At 42.2% G+C, this 15,974-nt stretch overlaps 1 protein-coding gene across 1 annotated transcript in view; it reads left to right on the top strand.

Annotated features, from left to right (window-relative positions):
* The window catches only part of LOC130128453 (uncharacterized), a 104,268-nt gene that overhangs the window by 39,667 nt on the left and 48,627 nt on the right, over nt 1-15,974 (top strand). The window contains exons 9-12 of the mRNA XM_056298061.1: nt 246-371; nt 6,411-6,495; nt 7,716-7,817; nt 15,790-15,874. Of these exons, the coding sequence (XP_056154036.1) occupies nt 246-371; nt 6,411-6,495; nt 7,716-7,817; nt 15,790-15,874 (398 nt within the window). The remainder of the gene's footprint in view (nt 1-245; nt 372-6,410; nt 6,496-7,715; nt 7,818-15,789; nt 15,875-15,974) is intronic.

Raw genomic sequence — 15,974 nt, 5'->3', positions numbered from 1 at the left:
AGTAATGTTATCTATTCAAGTATACCATGTAATATTTTTAGTATGTGATGACAAGTTTGTTATTGCAACGATATACGAAATAGTTGCTCTTTGTTTTCAGTTAATTTCATGAGATGCCAAAAAATACCGCTGTTTCATCAATAAGAAATAAATACAGGTTGTAAAAATATGTTTTCTTTTTTAGATTAGATCTGTCGTCGTTGCTATGCATCCAATCCACTTTTCTCCTTTTGTCTGGCCACCAGGGGTGCTGTTCAGTATCGAGGTCACGTCCACGTACTTTGCCGTGAGAAACTACTGGAGAGGTTACTTTGCTGCCACGTTCAGCGCCTTCATCTTCAGAGTCCTGTCTGTCTTCAACAAAGACGCAGGTATGGACAGCATGAGAGGGTTGTTACCGAGTGCAGACTTGGCCTCCAGCCCACCTTTTGAAGGTCTCAGTCTCGTCTCAAGACTTCACAGCATAATGTCTCGGACTTGACTCGGTAAGCCCGGTCAAATACGAGACTTGAATTAATCTTTTTTTATTTTTGAAAACAATGTCGAACGTCCTCTGAGGAGATCAATGAAGTCCACTCTAATTTAATTAATTAATTATTGATGTCTCTGAAACATTGGAAAATTGTAATCTGAATCATTCCCTCCTTGGCAGAGGTAAAAACAACCCTAAATAAATATGACAGTGTAGTGAAATTGTGACTTTTACTATGATGACAGACTACTAAAATTACAGTCACTGTGTTTAATTGGACTTGTGCTGTTCTGGTGTCAGTCTTTACACAAATTTGGACCCGTTGGTTTTGAGTTGGACGCTTTTTTAAAGACTTGTTCTCACTTTGGTTGGTCTTGACCAGGTCATAGTCATGCAGGGATATTCCCTTTCTGATGACAGGGGTACAAATATTTAGTACAGCAGTTTGTAATACTGCACTCTAAAGCTAGATATTTTAAGTTAGCATTTTAGCGTCTTCATCCCTCCCTTCCTCTCTTTCTTTGTATTGTTATGAGTAAATCTTGTTATTGTAGCTGGTGCAGCAGATAAACCAGTTCATAGTAGCATTGGCATTGCCCTGCTCACCTGCTCTCCATATTGTAAAGTCCACACGTCATTAACCTGTAGTATTCAGTTAGTAAAGTGATGGAGCTGTTATAAAAACAGCTCCATCAACAGATTTCTACCAGAGTCGTGGACCTCGGTCACTGACAGTACAGTCTCTCTGTATTAAACAGAGAGCGCTCTAATTCCGGACGAGTAGTGTTTGAAACCAACCTCTCTGCGTGCTCAGCTGATGTGTGTGGAGGCTTTATTGCAGATGAACCACTAGATGGCAGCCTACTGCATTTCAAAACCTGGACTATGTTGGTGTCCAACCATGTTCCAGATAGACTACATGGGTATGATTCATTCCAACCAAATACACCAGTGACTCCATTCATTTTTATTTATTTTTAATTTTCACCATGAGTAAAGTGAACAACAAGAACAAAGCAAGAAAAAAGTACTTGTGCAGGTGAGGTAAAAACCTGCAGTAGGTTTGAACAAACCTCACTGCAATTTTTCAGCAAATGCAAAATAATCCCATGTAAATATACACTTATAAACAAGTGCACACAAAAACACAGAAAAGTAATATTGTACAAGCAATCAAGAGTGTGGTGGATTAGCAAAGAGGAAGTGAGGGCAGCCATGAAGAGGATGAAGAGTGGAAAGGTGGTTGGTTCAGATGACATACCCATGGAGGCATGGAGGTGTTTAGCAGAGATGGCAGTGGAGTTTTTAACTAGATTGTTTAACACAATCCTGGAAAGAGAGAGGATGCCTGAGGAGTGGAGAAGAAGCATACTGGTACCGATTTTCAATAATAAGGGTGATGTGCAGAACTGTAGTAACTACAGAGGTATAAAGTTGATCAGCCACAGCATGAAGATATGGGGAAGAGTAATAGAAGCTAGGTTAAGAGGAGAGGTGATGATCAGCGAGCAGCAGTATGGTTTCATGCCAGGAAAGAGCACCACAGATGTGATGTTTGCTTTGAGAATGTTGATGGAGAAGTATAGAGAAGGTCAGAAGGAGTCACATTGTGTCTTTGTGGATTTAGAGAAAGCATACGACAGAGTGCCGAGAGACGAGGTGTGGTATTGTATGAGGAAGTCAGGAGTTGCGGAGAAGTATGTAGGAGTGGTGCAGGATATGTATGAGGCAAATATGACAATGGTGAGGTATACAGTTGGAATGACAGATGGGTTCAAGGTGGAGGTGGGATTACATCAAGGATCGGCTCTGAGCCCTTTCTTGTTTGCAGTGGTGATGGACAGGTGGACAGACGAGATCAGGCAGGAGTCTCTGTGGACTACGATGTTTGCAGATGACATTGTGATCTGTAGCGAGAGTAGGATGCAGGTTGAGGAGAGCCTGGAGAGGTGGAGGTATGCACTGGAGAGAAGAGGAATGAAAGTCAGTAGGAGCAAGACGGAATTCCTATGCGTGAATGAGAGGGAGGACAGTGGAATGGTCAGGATGCAAGGAATAGAGGTGATGAAGGTGGATGAGTTTAAATACTTGGGACCAGCTTCAAAGTAACAGGGACTGCAGAAGAGAGGTGAAGAAGAGAGTGCAGACAGGATGGAATGGGTGGAGAAGAGTGTCAGGAGTGATTTGCAAAAGAAGGGTACCAGCAAGAATTAAAGGGAAGGTTTACAAGATGGCAGTGATACCAGCTATGTTATATGGTTTTGAGATTATTAAGATTTAGATGATAAGATTTTCGTTGGGAGTGATGAAGGACAGGATTAGGAATGATTATATTAGCGGGACAGCTCAGGTTGGACGGTTTGGAGACAAAGCAAGAGATGCAAGACATGTGCGGGGGAGAGATGCTGGGTATATTGGGAGAACGATGCTAATGATAAAGCTGCCAGGCAAGCAGAAAAGAGGAAGGCCAAAGAGGAGGTTTATGGATGTGGTGAGGGAGGACATGCAGGTTGTTAGCGTGACAGAGGAAGCAGAGGACAAGAAGAGATGGAAACGGATGATCTGCTGTGGTGACCCCTAATGGGAACAAGCGAAAGAAGTAGTACAAGCAAGTCAGTATTCTCTCTGGCAAGTAGCACACCTTCACCCAATGAGTGAAGCAGTAAAATGATTTTCTAAAGTAACAGGTTGTATCTGATATCGCTGTGTTGCTCAGGACCATCATTGCAACTAACTAGCATATTATTGTGCTGTTGTGCCTTCGTAACTCGAGGAAAAATGTGTTTTTTGGGTTAGCATGGGTTAGCTATTGGTTATGGTAAGGTTAGGTTATTGTTAGGTTAATGTTGAAGTTATCTTAGGTTAGCTTTGGTATTTTTCCAGTCTTTTTCCTTGTTAGGGTTGTGGCCAAAACACTCCATGATTCTGTGGTGACACTACTGATGAACTGTTCTTCTCTAAAAATTTCTAGAAAACAGGAACAACCTCAAGCTAAAATAACCAAAACAAGCCAGTAACCACAAAACTAGATAGCGTCGACTACCAGTTTAAAATGTCAAACCACCATGACCATAACCTCCATTTTGTTTTTTATTTCTTGTTCAAACCACCATTTTGCTCCTAAACGAGGCCCCAACTAAAGCTCAGGTCTAACACACCTTAAATTTTATGCAAACCAACAAATTTTTTTGTCAAAAACTGCCACTTTGTCTCTTGGCCAAGCTGCCATTTTGTTCTCAGACTAAGCCCTAATCAAACCAGAAACTAAACTTAACCATTTAAGAATAGGACTAAAATAACACCGTAAGCCCTAACCTTAACCAAATGTAACCCCTTAAAACAAAAGTTGAGAAAAAATTAACTTGGGGAATACCTCCAAACTACACTTCGCCTCTTATTTCCCCCCGCCATTTTGTTCACGGTAGAGGCTAGTTCCCATCGATGCAGAGAACGGAAATGGAGTAGAGAACGGTCAACTGAGCAGGCACGAAATGCCTCTACCATGCCTCCACACGCCCCGCGTAGCATCGAGGCGCCAGGATTCTAGGAAGACCCGCCCCTACTCTGCTCTGATTAGCTAACTTTAACCCTAACCCCGCCCTAACCCTAACCTACCCAAACAACGGAGGCAACGAGTACTTGCGCATGCTCAGTTGACCGTTCTCTGCATCGATGGGAACTAGCCTCTAACTTTTGTTCACCACCCAAGGCGCCATCTTGATTTACAACACAAGCCCCAACTAACCCTAAGACCATTCCATAGATAGTCTAAAGAGCCATAAATCAAATTCTAACCATAACCGCCCTAAGCTTAACCAAACCCCAACCTTAAAAACTATACAAACAAACTTCCTGAAACCCCCCTTTTTTTTGAACTAGATCCAAACCAATTCAAATACGTAAACTTAACCATCTCAGAATGGGATGAAAACAACACATTAGACCCCAACCCTAACCTAAACTTACCCAACTTAAACCTATAAAGACAAGGTCGCATAAAATATTAAACAACAAATAAAACTTCGATACACTACCAAATTGGAAGATGACACATGGGCTAGTATCAGACAACTCCATTACACCTTGACCGTATTTTCTGCAGTTAGTATGAAGGAAACCACTCCTTCCTGTCTGTTTCCCTGATAATAAATTCCTAATAACTGACAAGTCACCGATGTTTGTGATAGCATGGGGGTACAGGGGAGGACTACACGAGTCTGTGTGCTACACAGAAGGGATTAGGGTCCCTATCCTCAGTCTCTTTCCTCCCAACAACCCCATTTGGTGAAACACGTAAAGAGTAGGGAGAGGGGGCTGATTCCAGATGGCTTGACCAAGTCTGACAGCTCTTGCCACTCAGTGACGGGGATCAGGGGCTGCCGTGTGGTTTCACGTTAACTCTGAACCGGTGTCAAGGTGTGCTGTTCTTCAGGGTTGTGGAAGATAAGTCACAGACAGAGGTCAGTGCCTTTTCACTCAAACTCATCTCGCAATGCTGCCGACACTACCGAAATTGGATATGGGGTTGGTGTGAGATATCGAGTATATCATTCCTAACACCTAAACCCTAACCTCGCCTAACCATGCACAGAACTGCTAAGTAGCACATCTCCACAGGTAGCACATATCAACAGTAGCACATATCTTCAAAACACAGGCGCGCATTCATGCGCATCAGAATAGCTTAAAATTTCCGCATGCTCCCTGGGTTTGTGAAAGACTTAGGTGCATGTACTTGGCTTTGGGTTTAGGGGTCCTCCTCCAAGAAAATTTTACATTTTTCAAAAGTCGCCTGGCATTGACTGTGTTTTTGGTGTCATCATGTGGAGTGTGGGGAGATGTGTTGAGGGTGTCTGGCTGTAAGAGCTGGTGTTGGATCGGCTCAGGGGGCCTGGTCTACTGCGTCCGGTGGGCCCAGGCACCACAGCCCTGCCCGGAACTACGCCGGAAGAGGAAACACCAAGGGCGGTCTGACAGGATGTAGACGCAGGTTAAGCTAAGCTAACTGGTAGTCCATGCAGACCAGCAGTTCTGACAGTCATCCTGACTGGTGTTCGCGCTCTTGGGACAGTGAAATTTATATATATATATATATATATATATATATATAGGATATGTGTTTTTGTAGGGTTTTTCTTTTCTTTTTTAAAATCCCCCCCCCCTTTCCCCCCCAATTGTACCCAGCTAATTACCCAGGGAGGGCTGCAGACTACCACATGCCTCTTCCGACATGTGGAGTCACCAGCTGCTTCTTTTCACCTGACAGTGAGGAGTTTCGCCAGGGGGACGTAGCACGTGGGAGGATCACGCTATTCCCCCCAGTTCCCCCTCCCCTCGAACAGGCGCCCCGATCGACCAGAGGAGGCGCTAGTGCAGCGACCAGGACACATACCCACATCCGGGTTCCCACCTGCAGACACGGCCAATTGTGTCCGTAGGGACGCCCAACCAAGCCGGAGGTAACACGGGGATTCGAACCTGAAATTCCCATGTTGGTAGGCAATGGAATAGACCGCCACGCCACCCGGACCACCCTAAAGAAAAATCAGAATCAGCCTTTTAAAGTGTTTATGGAAGGGTGAGGCTGTTTGCCTTCACAGTTGCTGAAGTTTTGAATGCTAACACCACGTCCTCTCCTTGCCGTTCAACCCCATCCGTCTGTCCCGCTGTGTGATACCCCAACCCTAGAGCCCCGTCATCACTGTTAACACCCCACTCACGGCTGCCGGTCGGTTTTCAGGTCAAAACACCAAACCATTTTCCTAAGATAGAAATTCAGTCCTCAGTACAACAAGGTGACCTGGAACATTCAGCGCCATTATGTCACATCTGAAATGGGGCATGTCCACTGTTATATTAGATTACTCCCCAAACCCAAAACACTTGTACCATGGGTGACTGTTTTCTACTCCTCTTTTTTTTCTCCTCTTTTCTCCAGTCACCATCACAGCTCTGTTCAGGACTAAGTTTCGTATGGACTTTCCCTTTGACCTGCAGGAGCTGCCGGCCTTCGCCATCATCGGGTGAGACGGAGTGCTTTGCATGGACCTGCAAATCACTTCTACTTTGTATGCAAGTGTGTGTGTTTGTGTTTGTGTGTCTCTGTGTGCGCATGTGCACATGTCCACAAACTTCAAGCCCTCATTTAACAGCTTAAGAAAGAAATGTGCGGGTGCAGTAAATCTAACTCTATGGGAGGCACGGTCGTGCAGTGGTTAGCGCTGTCGCCTCACAGCAAGAAGGTCCCGGGCTCGAACCTTGGGGTTGTCCAACCTTGGGGTGGGGTGGGGGGGGTGGGGGTCATCCCATGTCATCCTCTGTGTGGAGTTTGGATGTTCTCCCTGTGTCTGTGGTGGGTTTCCTCCGGGCGCTGCGGTTTCCCCCACCATCAAAAAGACATGTATGTTAGGGTTAGTACTGCCGTCTGTGCCCCTGAGCAAGGTATGGCAAGACGAACCGGACTCGGTCCCCGGGTGCTGCACAGCGGCTGTCCCACTGCTGCTAGCAACACAGCTAGGATGGGTTGATGCAGAGCAGAATTTCCATACAGAGATTAATGAAGTATATCAAAATCAACAAAAAAATAAAAATGTAGCTGTAGCATGTGAGGTACTGACTCGGTTCTCACGTTACGACTCAGTCCAGTCAGTTCAAAGGTTCAGCCGGGAGGTTTAGTGTGACGACAAAAAGAAAAGGAAGAATAGTTTCAGTCCTTAGACATTCGTCAGTGCTGGGGAACATTTGCTTCACTTTTCTTTGTTCCTCTCATGTTTATTTTCTGCACTATGAGCACCCTGTGCTGTGTCACTGCTCGTATGAAAATATGAAATTAAATATGAAGTGAAAGACACAGTTCTGACTCGTGACATCAGCTTTTTCTGTCTTTTTTTTCCGTCAAGGATATTTTTTTGCCTGAATTTGCAAAGTGTGCAGGTTCCCTCGTGCAGACTTGGTAGTTTTTTCCTGTTCCAGAACCTTCTCACCATTCTGTTGCCACAGAATCCAGCGGGGATTCTCTTACGTTACATTTTACTGTACAGTCGTCACAACATTATGAAAGTTATAATTCTGATTTATTACTTATTGTCATGTATCTGCTATAGCTTTTAGTTATGGGGATGTCATATTTTACTTACTGCAGACTCTCAGGTTCAAGGTACATTGGAGTTCTCGGTTCTTCGTTCTGCAGATGACCGTTTCAGAAAGCGGTGAAGACTAACGGAGCGTTTGTTTTGTTGCACAGGATATCCTGCGGCTTCCTGGGCGCCTTCTTCGTCTATCTCAACAGACAGGTGGTCCAGTTCATGAGGCGGCCTAATGCCATGACCCGATTCCTCACCAAACAGTGAGTTCTGCTCCTCTCTCTGTCTACTGTATTTATGTGTGTGTGCGTGTGTGTGTGTGTGTGTGTGCGTGTGTCCAGAGTGTAACAGAAATTCATGTCCAAAAAAAAAATCCCAAGAGATAAAAGGCAACAAGGAGAAATGGCAAATTGCTGCTGAGAGAAGAGAGAGAGAGGAGAATGACAGAAGAGAGAGAGAGAGAGAGGAGAGAGCGAGAGAAAGAGAGAGGAGAATGAAGAGAGAAAGAGAGAGGAGAATGAAGAGAAAGAGAGAGGAGAATGACAGAAGAGAGAGAGAGAGAGGAGAGAGCGAGAGAAAGAGAGAGGAGAATGAAGAGAGAAAGAGAGAGGAGAATGAAGAGAGAGAGAAAGAGAGAGGAGAATGACAGAGAGAGACAGAGGAGAATGAAGAGAGAGAAGAGTGATGAGAATGAAGAGAAAGAGAGAAGAGAGAGACAGGAGAATGAAGAGAAAGAGAGAGAGAGAGAAGAGGGACAGTGAGAGAGAAGAGAGAGACAGAGAGGAGAATGAAGAGAGAAAGAGAGAGAGAGAGAAGAGGGACAGTGAGAGAGAAGAGAGAGACAGAGAGGAGAATGAAGAGAGAAAGAGAGAGAGAGAAGAGGGACAGTGAGAGAGAAGAGAGAGACAGAGAGGAGAATGAAGAGAGAAAGAGAGAGAGAGAAGAGGGACAGTGAGAGAGAAGAGAGAGACAGACAGGAGAATGAAGAGAAAGAGAGAGAAGAGGGACAGTGAGAGAGAAGAGAGAGACAGAGAGGAGAATGAAGAGAGAAAGAGAGAGAGAGAAGAGGGACAGTGAGAGAGAAGAGAGAGACAGAGAGGAGAATGAAGAGAGAAAGAGAGAGAGAGAAGAGGGACAGTGAGAGAGAAGAGAGAGACAGACAGGAGAATGAAGAGAAAGAGAGAGAAGAGGGACAGTGAGAGAGAAGAGAGAGACAGAGAGGAGAATGAAGAGAGAAAGAGAGAGAGAGAAGAGGGACAGAGAGAGAAGAGAGAGACAGAGAGGAGAATGAAGAGAGAGAAAGAGAGAGAGAGAAGAGGGACAGTGAGAGAGAAGAGAGAGACAGAGAGGAGAATGAAGAGAGAAAGAGAGAGAGAGAAGAGGGACAGTGAGAGAGAAGAGAGAGACAGAGAGGAGAATGAAGAGAGAGAGAGAGAAAGAGGAGAATGAGAGAGAGTTTTTGAGTTTGAGTTTTAAAAAGTACATTTATTCCAAATACGCTACAGTCCAACAGTTTATACCCAAACACAATCATCTCTTCACAATCCAGCTCATACAAAATACAGTTTCAGGGAAAAAAACAAAAAACATTGAGCGGTCCAAACAAGTATTTGTAAAAAACATCTCCTTCAGACAGTTTTTACATCGTAGCTGTAAAAAAAAGTCTCTTGTGCGGCATGGAGACCTCATGTAGACCTCATGTAGACCTCATGTTGACCTCATGTAGACCTCATGTTGAGCAGCTGAGCTACGGCCTCGGTGTTGTTGAGTGCTAATCCTGCTGCAGCCACTATGCGCCGTGGGGTGATGGTCGTGGAGGAAAACAGTTTCTGGGAAATCCTGGAAGGCACCAGCCGGAGACCACCAGCCTGGCTCCATGTATCGGTGGCTCCTCCAGCCGCAGTAGGAGGAAGAGCGCCCGGTGCGACACACTCATCAACCAGACTCAACTTAAACATCATCAACAACATCGACCAGGACGGGACAAGATTTGTCTTGTATTGCCTCTGACTCTTCATGTTGTAATTCTTGTTCAGTTTTCAGAACAGTTTTCCGTAACCTGTATATCTCCTGATCAGTGTAGCCGCATCCGTCTTTTTGTCCCATCTGACATTTAACGGAGTACAGAAACATTTCTTTGTCTGCAAAGAAGTCCTCAAGTTCGACGTTTCTCAAATGTTTTGTTTGTTGTAAGCATTTCTTAACTTGGCGTGCATCGTAGTGCTCCTCAAACTCATCTTCAGACATTTGTACCTCTGGCTGCTTCTTCTTTAATACAGGTACCCGGCTGCCTATACCACAGTCCCCTTCCTCCTCCTCCTCTTCGTCAATACTCAACTCATCCCCAGACAGGTGCTCCTCGTACTGCCTGCTCCTCTCCCTTGTCAACGCTCCTTTTTTGGCTTGAGAGCCGCTCGTTTCAGCAGCCTGCTTTCTCTTCAGCACAGGAACCTTACAGACTGTTTCGTCTTCCATCAAGTCCTCCTCAGTGCTCAACACGACACCTTCTGCAACTCCACCTGTAGTGTTTGATGCTCAACACCACCTTCTGCAACTCCACCTGTAGTGTTTGATGCTCAACACTACACCTTCTGCAACTCCACCTGTAGTGTTTGATGCTCAACACTACACCTTCTGCAACTCCACCTGTAGTGTTTGATGCTCAACACTACACCTTCTGCAACTCCACCTGTAGTGTTTGATGCTCAACACTACACCTTCTGCAACTCCACCTGTAGCGTTTGATGCTCAACACTACACCTTCTGCAACTCCACCTGTAGTGTTTGATGCTCAACACTACACCTTCTGCAACTCCACCTGTAGTGTTTGATGCTCAACACTACACCTTCTGCAACTCCACCTGTAGCGTTTGATGCTCAACACTACACCTTCTGCAGCTCCACCTGTAGCGTTTGATGCTCAACACTACACCTTCTGCAGCTCCACCTGTAGCGTTTGATGCCATTGCCTGTTCACATTGTGGTCTGTTTTCAACATTTACGTCTTCCTGTTTAGACTTGTCACTCTGTTTGGGTGGTTCAGTTTTGTCGCTGTAATCTGGACTCTGTCCCTTTTCTGTTGTCTCTTCGCTGTTCTACCTGGTTTCACTCTGTTCGTGTCCTCTCGCTTCACTCTGCGTTCTGCCATCGGAGGGGTGGTTCTCGGGACAGGCCCGAACCAAATGACCCTCCCCTCCACAGCCAAAACACTTCAAGGTCCCAGAGTTTACAAAGATGACATAGTCAAAATCATCAACCTCCACCCTAAAAGCTACATCCAAGTCTTGGTCTTGTTTGTTCAGGATCATGTGAACCTGTCGTCTGTGTGAAACCACATGTCGCACCAGCGGCGACCTGCAGCCAGACGACAGTTTCCTGATGGACGAAACTACTTTCCCATACCTCCACAGCTCTCTGGACAAAATCTCATCGGAGATGAGCGGCGGGATGTTTGAAACGGTGACTCTTGTCGATGGCGTGGTGAGCGGCGACACCGGCACGAGGCTGTCATTAACAACAACGCCACTTTGTTTGCTTTGGCTACAGCGTCGACATAAATCACCACAACGCCGTCCATCCTAGCAGCGGATTTAACGCTGCTGTGACCCACAACCTCTCCCACTGCTAAAGCACAGTCCTCTACCGAACAGGGAAAACTAGGCGACACTTTAAGACCATGTTCCCTAGTGAGTTCGATAAACTCCATATCGGCGTTTAGCACGCCGCCCAGCAAGCGCTGGTCGACCGCAAACACGCACACACACAAGACCTCTTGAAACCTCCTTATATAAACAAACCAAACCGGTAACCCTACAAAACACACTATGCACAATATTTGCACGGGAAAAAATAGCAAAAAAGATAGATAAACGCTCACAACCGCTCTCATGCGTCTGCTCAGCACGCTCACTCAAGAGAGAGAGAGAGAGAGAGAGAAAGCGAGAGAGAGGCAAATGGGGAGAGAAGAGAGAGAGGAGAATGAGAGAGCGAGAGAAAGCGAGAGAGAGGAGAATGGGGAAGAGAAGCGAGAGAGAGAGCTGCTTCCCAAATAGGTTAATCCAACTGCTGCTTCTAGTCTGGTCAGAGAGAGATGGGGAGAGTCTCCAACTGTAACTCATACTGGAACACCTGAAAGAAGAAGAGGCCTGCTGTGTGTGTGTGTGTGTGTGTGTGTGTGTGTGTGTGTGTGTGTGTGTGTGTGCACACTTGTATACAACTCTCCATACAGGATGAATAGTTGTAGGACATTTTTCTCTCATAAGTCATAATGTGTGTTGTAAATATACAGTTATGTGTGAGGTACTGGGGTGACCTGATGACACCCACGAAAAAATCAAGTCACCCACGAAATAATGAAGTCACGCAGCTGACGCCCCTTGTGCCAGCTGTCACATCACTGCATGCGTCCTACAAGGAACTCTGCATTCATTCTGCAAGGTTTCCCTGTGGCCCTGGTTTCCTGCTGGTTTGGCACTGTGCGCGCACACACACACAAACAGCATGATATATTTGACAAACATGGAGTGGGTTGGTCAACCGCCACAACAACACAACGTTATGGGCGATTTCTTTGCCATTCTTATTCTTATTGAGAGTTTATATTTGAAATGGGAATTATGTAGTAATACTGTATCAGGTTAAAGAATGACAGTAATACTGTATCAGGTTAATGAATGACAGTAATATTGTATCAGGTTAATGAATGACAGTTATACTGTATCAGGTTAAAGAATGACAGTTATACTGTATCAGGTTAATGAATGACAGTAATACTGTATCAGGTTAATGAATGACAGTAATACTGTATCAGGTTAAAGAATGACAGTAATACTGTATCAGGTTAAAGAATGACAGTAATGCTGTATCAGGTTAATGAATGACAGTAATGCTGTATCAGGTTAATGAATCACAGTAATACTGTATCAGGTTAAAGAATGACAGTAATACTGTATCAGGTTAAAGAATGACAGTAATACTGTATCAGGTTAAAGAATGACAGTAATACTGTATCAGGTTAATGAATGACAGTTATACTGTATCAGGTTAATGAATGACAGTAATACTGTATCAGGTTAAAGAATGACAGTAATACTGTATCAGGTTAATGAATGACAGTACATTTTTTATCAGGTTAATGAATGACAGTAATACTGTATCAGGTTAATGAATGACAGTAATACTGTATCAGGTTAATGAATGACAGTTATACTGTATCAGGTTAAAGAATGACAGTAATACTGTATCAGGTTAAAGAATGACAGTTATACTGTATCAGGTTAAAGAATGACAGCAATACTGTATCAGGTTAATGAATGACAGTAATACTGTATCAGGTTAATGAATGACAGTTATACTGTATCAGGTTAATGAATGACAGTAATACTGTATCAGGTTAATGAATGACAGTTATACTGTATCAGGTTAATGAATGACAGTACATTTTTTTATCAGGTTAATGAATGACAGTAATACTGTATCAGGTTAATGAATGACAGTAATATTGTATCAGGTTAATGAATGACAGTAATACTGTATCAGGTTAATGAATGACAGTAATACTGTATCAGGTTAATGAATGACAGTACATTTTTTATCAGGTTAAATAATGACAGTAATACTGTATCAGGTTAATGAATGACAGTAATACTGTATCAGGTTAAGGAATGACAGTAAATACTGTATCAAGTTAATGAATGACAGTAATACTGTATCAGGTTAATGAATGACAGTAATATTGTATCAGGTTAATGAATGACAGTAATACTGTATCAGGTTAATGAATGACAGTAATACTGTATCAGGTTAAAGAATGACAGTAATAAAGTATGAGGTTAATGAATCACAGTGAATTTTTATCAGGTTAATGAATGACAGTAATACTGTATCAGGTTAATGAATGACAGTAATATTGTATCAGGTTAATGAATGACAGTAATACTGTATCAGGTTAATGAATGACAGTAATACTGTATCAGGTTAATGAATGACAGTAATATTGTATCAGGTTAATGAATGACAGTAATACTGTATCAGGTTAAAGAATGACAGTAATACTGTATCAGGTTAAAGAATGACAGTAATATTGTATCAGGTTAATGAATGACAGTAATACTGTATCAGGTTAATGAATGACAGTAATACTGTATCAGGTTAATGAATGACAGTACATTTTTTATCAGGTTAAATAATGACAGTAATACTGTATCAGGTTAATGAATGACAGTAATACTGTATCAGGTTAAGGAATGACAGTAAATACTGTATCAAGTTAATGAATGACAGTAATACTGTATCAGGTTAATGAATGACAGTAATATTGTATCAGGTTAATGAATGACAGTAATACTGTATCAGGTTAATGAATGACAGTAATACTGTATCAGGTTAAAGAATGACAGTAATAAAGTATGAGGTTAATGAATCACAGTGAATTTTTATCAGGTTAATGAATGACAGTAATACTGTATCAGGTTAATGAATGACAGTAATATTGTATCAGGTTAATGAATGACAGTAATACTGTATCAGGTTAATGAATGACAGTAATACTGTATCAGGTTAAAGAATGACAGTAATAAAGTATGAGGTTAATGAATCACAGTGAATTTTTATCAGGTTAATGAATGGCAGTAATACTGTATCAGGTTAATGAATGACAGTAATACTGTATCAGGTTAATGAATGACAGTACATTTTTTATCAGGTTAAAGAATGACAGTAATACTGTATCAGGTTAATGAATGACAGTAATACTGTATCAGGTTAAAGAATGACAGTAATACTGTATCAGGTTAATGAATGACAGTAATATTGTATCAGGTTAATGAATGACAGTAATACTGTATAAGGTTTAAGGAATGACAGTAATACTGTATCAGGTTAAAGAATGACAGTAATAAAGTATGAGGTTAATGAATCACAGTGAATTTTTATCAGGTTAATGAATGACAGTAATACTGTATCAGGTTAAAGAATGACAGTAATACTGTATCAGGTTAATGAATGACAGTACATTTTTTATCAGGTTAAAGAATGACAGTAATACTGTATCAGGTTAATGAATGACAGTAATACTGTATCAGGTTAAAGAATGACAGTAATACTGTATCAGGTTAATGAATGACAGTAATATTGTATCAGGTTAATGAATGACAGTAATACTGTATCAGGTTAAAGAATGACAGTAATAAAGTATGAGGTTAATGAATCACAGTGAATTTTTATCAGGTTAATGAATGACAGTAATACTGTATCAGGTTAATGAATGACAGTAATACTGTATCAGGTTAATGAATGACAGTACATTTTTTATCAGGTTAATGAATGACAGTAATACTGTATCAGGTTAATGAATGACAGTAATACTGTATCAGGTTAAAGAATGACAGTAATATTGTATCAGGTTAATGAATGACATTAATACTGTATCAGGTTAATGAATGACAGTAATACTGTATCAGGTTAAAGAATGACAGTAATAAAGTATGAGGTTAATGAATCACAGTGAATTTTTATCAGGTTAATGAATGACAGTAATACTGTATCAGGTTAAAGAATGACAGTAATACTGTATCAGGTTAAAGAATGACACTAGATTTTGCATGTTTACTTTATTTTTCAGATATGGTCTTTATCTCCAAGTTGACCTATTCTGTATTTCTCCTGGTATTTCTCTTCTCTTCTTTTCTTTTCTTCTCCTCTCTTTTCTCTTTTCCTCTCTTCTCATTCTCTTCTTTTCTCTTCTCTTTTCTTTTCTTCTCTTCTCTTCTCTTCTCTTCTCTTCTCTTCTTTTCTCTTTTCTTCTCCTTTCTCCTCTCTTTTCTTTTCTTTTCTTTTCCTCTCTTCTCTTCTCATTCTCTTCTTTTCTCTTCTCTTGTCTTTTCTTCTCTTCTCTTTTCTTCTCCTTTCTCCTCTCTTTTCTTTTCTTTTCTTTTCTTCTCTTTTCTCTTTTCTTTTTTCTCTTCTCCTTCTCTTTTCTCTTCTCCTGTCTCTTCTCCTTTCTTCTTTTCTTTTCTTTTCCTCTCTTCTTTTCTTCTCTGCTCTTCTCTTCTCCTCCCCCATGTGTATGATGTTGTCTCTACGACAGTCCTTAATGACATCCTGTAGGAATATGAATCTCTGAGCAGAATGTAAATCACATAATTTTTGGACTATAGTGTGTTTTTGTTGTCTTTGCAAAAATACATTCATTATGTTTGACATTTCTGATCGCTGTGCCTCCTCCCTCTCCTCCAGCCGACTGATCTTTCCTGCCGTGGTAACCATGGTGATTGCCACCCTGACTTTCCCCCCAGGCTTCGGACAGTTCATGGCTGGAGAGGTCAGAGGTCAATGTTTGTTGTGGTTTTCTTGGTTTGTCTGGTTGGTTGATTGGTTGATGGGCAGATGAATAAGTAAATGGATGAATGCATGGGTAAATT

This window comes from Lampris incognitus, chromosome 18, assembly GCF_029633865.1.
Source record: "Lampris incognitus isolate fLamInc1 chromosome 18, fLamInc1.hap2, whole genome shotgun sequence".
Lineage (NCBI taxonomy): Eukaryota > Metazoa > Chordata > Actinopteri > Lampriformes > Lampridae > Lampris > Lampris incognitus.
Note: the sequence above shows the minus strand (reverse complement) of the source record. Positions and strands in the feature narration are given on the sequence as shown.